The sequence below is a fragment of the Sebastes umbrosus genome, chromosome 1, assembly GCF_015220745.1.
Source record: "Sebastes umbrosus isolate fSebUmb1 chromosome 1, fSebUmb1.pri, whole genome shotgun sequence".
Taxonomy (NCBI): domain Eukaryota; kingdom Metazoa; phylum Chordata; class Actinopteri; order Perciformes; family Sebastidae; genus Sebastes; species Sebastes umbrosus.
Genome location: NC_051269.1, coordinates 34359975 through 34366992, shown reverse-complemented (window position 1 = coordinate 34366992; position 7018 = coordinate 34359975). Strand labels below are relative to the sequence as shown.

The window sequence follows — 7018 nt, the reverse complement described above, 5'->3', positions numbered from 1 at the left end:
CACCTTTTGTATCTGTCTATATTAGAGGGTGGGGTGTTTCGCCCGACCGACAACAGACTCCTGAAATGTTGAGTACACCCTACAGTGGGGCAAACTGTGACTGCTATCCAATGCCACGCTTGTCTGCCTCTGTGCAGATCACCTCCTCCGCTGGCTCCCTCCATCTGGTGGGAAGTAGCCTTGGCTCCTCGCAGACTTGGAGAGGCTCCAAAAAATTGTCCCCGTCAGCTTTACTGCGCTCTCTGGGTTCTCTCCCTCTCTTGTTGTCTATATTGGGAAGTTAACCAAGACATCAGTGTTAGGGTTATAATCCTGCAAAATATGTCTCTCCTCAGACACACGTCTGCCCTCCCTCTCATTATGAAGATGCTCTGGGACGACGACAAAGATAAAATCTTACCAGGATGATGTTGCATGCTGCTACAGCCTCGGTCTGGTCTCATAGGAAGTTTAGTGCTTCATTAAAGGTGCTATAACTTTGATATTGACAATAGGTCAATCTGTAATGTGAAAGTTGTCACTCATTAATACGTTTCAAAGACTTTGTTTTCTGCATTCTGGTAACTTTTAAAGAACAAAAATAGCCAAAATAATAAGTACAGTGCAACAGCATTTTTGTCTTAAATACTTTTAATTTTATTTTTAATTCTCTGGAAAAAATACAGAGTAATTCGCCCCCCTGGCATGAACTGGTTGAATCTCTGGCGTGAACTAATATTCATCAGTTTTTATTCATACATTTTTTGCCCCTGCTTGAGCATTAATCTCTCTCCGTCTGTCGACACAACCCGACAACAGCACCACTGCACTCTGAAACCCATTATTTCCAACGGCGTACGACGGCTTTTTGCAAAGCCCAACTTTGGGCACTGCTCGCCGTGAAGTGCGTTGAACCACCGTGCTGTGTCTCGAACAGCTCTCTTCTGCCAGGAAACAACACTAGGCGTAGCTGAACTGCTGTCCGGGTGGAAACAGTGTTTTCGTCAGCCACAAATGGCCAAAAAAATCAGTTAATGCAGGTTTGAATCTAAAAGTGCGTACATCTATATTTTATGCAAGCCCCCCTTCAGTCACATTATCATCCCTTTTATAACTGTTGAATGACCCCGATAATGTAGGGTTTCTGCAATTTATGATTATTTTATATTGACTTGTAAACGGTACATGAAAGACATAAACAAATAATTGCTGTAAACTAATATTCCTAAATATTCCAGTCATATAAAACATATACAAAATGTCAAAATGCATTGCAACAAAAGCATTGATTTTCATTTACTTCACTACAGGCATTAAATAAATATGTATAAACAACATTAACCCTGCTTCTCCACAATTTGTTCAGTTTGGTCAGCTAGAAGGAACTCTCCATCTTAACGATATCTTGGATTTTTCCATTCATGTCGGGCTTACAGGACAGAACCAGCTCAATTTCATGGCCGGGAGAGGGGACAGGGATTTTGTTGATTTTGGCAAAGCTCTGACTGATGTCCATAAATGTTTTATTTTTGGTCTCGGGGAGGACGATGTAGAGGTAGATAGATCCCAAGACGCAGACCACCACAAACACCATGAAGGCAAAGGATTGCAGCTTCTCCTACACAAACAGAAAGCACAAAGGAAAGGAATTCATCTGTGTCCACATACAGGGCACATTTTCTGAATGGACTCTGAAAAAGGAATGAAAATATATTAATCAAGCACCAAGGATTAACATAACTCCAGGAGAAAAATGAACCGAGAGCACACAGTTTCATTCCATTAATTTAGATTTTCCTATTTTTAGAATTCAAACCATTTGATGATTACTGTTCTCCCCCAAATCCTGCCATTTTCCAGCCATCCTAAACTCTTGCCAACTCCAGAGAGACGTCGTCTGTGACATCTGTTTTGTCGTCTGTGTGTGTGTCATGCTGGGGGGACGGCATAACGTCCCCACGATTTTCCACTTAAAAGGTCCCACGGGCTTGTGTATGAGGGTATGCGCGAGTCAGAGGACATGTCCGCTTGAGATTTTTGAACAATATAAGTCTGAAAGATAACCTTGTCCAGTGTGTTATGCCAATAATAGAGATTAGTGACAGATTTAAAAATACACACTGACTGATTACCCAGAGGGAGATTTAGAGTTGGAGAGAGAGTGTGTGTGTGTGTGTGTGTGTGTGAGAGAGAGAGGGGAAGAGAGAGAGATTTTGCATGAGACACACTTGACTGACCCTCGCCAGTGTGTCACTGAGCTATAATACCTTACTCATGAGGGGACAGAACTCAAATGCGGCGCTATGTAACTGGTATTAGAAATGCAGTGTCCAAACAACCGTGACCTCAATGAAGAACTACTTACTGCTTTGATTTCAGCTGTTATATCATCACTGCTGTTAGTCTCTGTTGAGTGAGTATTTCATAACAGCACTAAAAACACAACAACAGAGCATCGTGCAAAGGCCCTGACCCAGTTTCCGACGCCGCCTCCGTGACGTAACGCTCATCTGCAAAGTTAGCAGGTCCCTCAGAAAAACGCTGCCTTCCTCACCCAGTTGTCATACGAGACGAGTCATGCGACCAAACCGGACATTTCCACTTCCACTCCGTCTGTCATTAATCGAATTTGAGCAAGCCCCGTGGATTGAGGAGAATGAGACGGCCCCGTCTTTGACGCAGGGATAAGCCTTTGGGGCTCAGCTGGGTTCAGTTTGGTTCACACACACACAAACAATTAGGCGTGCACATATGGACTCATGAGGACTGAGTGGCTGCGGACAAACACAAACGGGAATCGTATTTTCATGTTCGAACACATGTTGCGCCCAGAGTGACGTAAAAAAGAGAAGAGATGGCACTTTTGGTGGTGATAGGGAACCCTGAGTGGGGAGGGGGAAAGAACAGAGCAGGACTGGATGGAATAGGACAACACGGGACAGCGCAGGATAGTGCAGTACCAGACAGGACCGGACTATGTAGGACAGCCCGGTGCTGCAGGATGGGACGGGTGACAAGATGGGACAGAACAAGACTGAGCAGAACAGCGCAGAATGACACAGTCTAGATCAGAGCAATGAAAGTCAGGTTGGAATAGGCCAGGTCAGTGTAGGATGGGACAAGACAGGACAGGACAGTGCAGGACAGGATGGGACGAGATAGGACAGAAAGGGACAGTCTAAGACAGAATAATGCAAGACAAGATGGCGTAGGCCAGTACTGCGCAGGATGGGACAAGACAGAACAGGACAGTACTAGACTGAAAATGACAGAGTGGGATGGGATAGGACAGGACACGATGGAACAGGTTAGGACAGAACAGAGTATGATGGGAGATAATAGAACAGAGCAATACAAGAAAAGACTGGATAGGACAAACCGGTGCAGGATGGGTCAGAACAGCAGGAAAGGACAATCTAAGACTGGACGGGATGGGATAGGACAGAAAAGTGCAGGCTAGGACAGGAAAGGATGTGGGGGGAAAATCATCGATACAGCAAAGTATCGCGATATTTTGCATGGCGGTTTTGTATCGTGACATGGACATCAAGTATCAGTCTAATTATATAAACTATTAACCTCTTAACAATCCGACAGCCCCCCGGCTGCTATTCTGTCTTTCAGAGGTTGTGGTGAGCTCAGTCTTAAAGCCGGAGTATCATCATATGAAACTAAAAAAACCTAATGAATACATTGGTACCAACCATGTTATGTTTGTTTGTCAGAAAGAACGCTAAATTACTCCAAATTTACGCAAAATTTTGGCGAGGAAAAACTGGCATGGCCATTTTCAAAAGGGGTACCTTGACCTCTGACCTCAAGATATGTGAATGAAAACTGTGAGAGGAACAGAGTGAAAACTGTATCTTATTAGATAAAACAGATGTTGACAAACTGCATAATTTGCGGTAGAAAAAAGGTAATAAATTGCAATATATCTTATCGCAACATTTTTTAAATCGCAATAAGATTGTATTGCAGGGCCTCTGGTGATTCCCAAGAAGAGATGGGACAGGACAGTACAAGACAGGACAATCTAGGACAGGACGGGATGGGATAGGAGAGAGCAGAACAGCACAGAGAGGGACAGTCTGAGACAGAACAATGCAAGGCGGAACAGGATAGGCCACGCCCGTGCAGGAAGAGACAAGATAGAACAGCACTAGACAGAAAAGGACAGAACGGGACAGTCTAGGAGAGAACAATGTAAGACAGGACCGGATAGGACATGACAGTGCTGGATGGGACAGGACAGAAAGGGATGGGAAGAGTCCAGGACAAGAGAGGTTTGGATGGGATGAGACAGAACAGAACGGTGTAGGAAAGCAGAGGAACGGACAGTTCAGGCCAGGACAGAGCAAGACAGGATATGACAGAAAAGTGTAGGACAAGTATAATTCAGGATGCAATAGGACAGGCCAGTGCAGGACAGGCCAGAACGGAAAAGGGATAGGATAGAACAGTGCAAGAGACAGGTCAGAAAGGGAAAGTCTAGGACGAAACAGTGCAAGATGAGCCAGAAAGGATGGTACCAGACAGGACGAGATGGGGACAGAATAGGACAGAATAGGACAGAACCGTGTATGACAGGACAGCCTAAGATAGGGACAGAACAAGACCAGACGACACAGGACAGAACAGTGCAAAATAAGACAGAATGGGAGAGGACGTAGCACAAGTCTATGAAATAGGACAGGACAGGGGTAAAGGAGAGGAGAGATGATTAAACACTGTGGGTATAAATCTGACAGAGAGGCGATGAAAAAATGTCCTGGTCCAGAGACTGTCCGTAGCTGGGAGATATACTGTCACGGTCACTGGTTTCTGGGGCAATAGTGAGTCATCGTCGGTGGTAGGGGTGTGAACTGTGTGCTGTGGTGGTGGGAGGTTATTTGCATGTGTGTTGGCTTGTATAGATTCTTCTCAATGGGAGGCCCACTCAGGGTCAGTGTCTGCGGTGTATAACAGACTGAACTGCACACAAGATCACGCTGAAAAATGTCAACCCTAGGCTGTTTAGAGCTTTTATGGATTACCACATGTCAAAGTTGTCACATTGGAGCACGACAGTTAGCATCATAGTTATGGATCATAGATAATCCTAACTCATTAGCGACACATACAAATGCGTACACATTTAGTATACTAATGAACGTGAAAGGGTTTGATGGCTCATTAGTCTTTACTATTACAAGAGCCTGTTGTTATTGCCTCATATTCCATAATGTCAATAAATCATCGACTGCTTTTAGTTCAATGTTTTAAAGTAACTGGAGAAGCTCAATAAATGACCCTCCACACTGATCAATAGGTTACAACAGATAATTCCAATACATTCATTTCATATCATTGCCGTCCTGTTAAAAAAAAACATCCATGTCGAAAACATCAACTGTTTTCATGCATTTTCAATCGATAAGCCAATTGGTTCAATCGATTAAAATATTTAATCGCAATTAATTGCATGAATGTCCATAGTTAATCGTGATTAATCACAAATTCAATCACACATTTCTTATCTGTTCAAAATGTACCTTAAAGTGAGATTTGTCAAGTATTTAATACTCTTATCAACATGGGAGTGGATTAACATGCTTACTTTATGCAAATAAATGTATATATTTATTATTGGAGATAAATTAACAACACAAAACTGCATGTGATTATCATAAAGGGTGCATGTCTGTAAAGGGGAGACTCGTGGGCACTCATAGAACCCATTTTTATTCATATATCTTGAGGTCAGAGGTCAAGGGACCTCTTTGAAAATGACCATGACAGTTTTTCCTTGCCAAAATGTAGAGTAAGTTTGGAGCGTTATTTAGTTAAACTAGTATGACATGGTTGGTACCAATGGATTCCTTAGGTTTTTCTAGTTCCATATGATGCCAGTATCCTCACTCTAGCTTTAAAACTGAGCCCACTACTACCTTAAAAAACGCAAGTTTTGTTAATGTGTTAAAGAAATTAGTGGCGTTAAAACAACTTTGACAGCCCTAATAATAATAATTAGAGATTGATGGTTACACAGGACAGCTAACTACATTGTTAAAAGCTGGATTGTGATTGGAATAAATTATTGTGAAAACAGCATCAAAACAAGTCAGAGTCTCGCTGAAATTCAAAGCTCATTCTTGATCTTGTAAACAGTAGTTGACAATCTCATCACAGGATCCATTTAGTAACTGATTCGGAGATTGTTTCGTCAATCAATGTAATCTCCATTTCAACCCAAAGGGACAACCCACCCAAAGGTTTACAGCTTGTGGATTCAGAGAAGGTCGTCTTTATCATGGAAACAATCAAAGCTGAAACAATCCCACTTGCGTATCAAAGTAATGTGGTTTTCAACAGTCCTGCGTGATAGTAATTTAGATGCCTGTGAGATGATTGTAATGCATCACTGTTCATTTTCATGATCAATACCTGTCTGGATTATAAAGTAGAGTGAAGGATAATGGCATTTGCACTTGATTGTCACTGTTCTCATCTTTCTTTCTTTTTCTTTTTTTACTCTATTGACGTACATAAATCTGTCATGACATGTGAAAGGTGCCATCAATTATGTCTTAAATTGCAACAAGTTTGCTCATTGACTGCGCACAACAGTCCTCTGTTTCTATTATTTCCAGCCTACTTCCTCCTAATGTGGATTTGTGCCCATCGAATGAAACAAAGAGCCAAGAGAAAGCCAAGAAAAGGGCAGGCTGAGTAAGAGATCTATGTGGAAATCAGTGTGACAAACTGCAGTGGTCTGCAGACACTGTGTCAACTGAAAACCAACTGATGACGCTTGATATTCAACAGAGTGCGATGACATCAAAATCTGCCTCAACACTAGTTAAAAGAGGTCTGTTTGATAACACTTGGTGAGTTCCTTATGGGAAAAATGGAAGACTTTACTGTGCCAACAAAGAAACTATGTTGTATTGTAGATGTGACTATCGCAACAACGCTATGAATAAAAAAAGAAAAATGTATTTCATCCTGTTTCAGTAAATGCTGTGGCTTTACTTAACCTTTGATTTGCTTTAAATTA

At 42.2% G+C, this 7018-nt stretch overlaps 1 protein-coding gene across 5 annotated transcripts in view; it reads right to left on the bottom strand.

Moving 5' to 3' along the window:
* Positions 1 to 1124: 1124 nt before the first annotated feature.
* The window catches only part of slc2a9l2 (solute carrier family 2 member 9, like 2), a 139917-nt gene continuing 134023 nt past the window's right edge, over positions 1125 to 7018 (bottom strand). For all 5 annotated transcript variants that reach the window (XM_037781709.1, XM_037781728.1, XM_037781718.1 and 2 more), the window contains one exon: positions 1125 to 1597. In XM_037781709.1, coding sequence (XP_037637637.1) covers positions 1355 to 1597 — 243 coding nt within the window. In that variant the 3' untranslated portion in view covers positions 1125 to 1354. The remainder of the gene's footprint in view (positions 1598 to 7018) is intronic.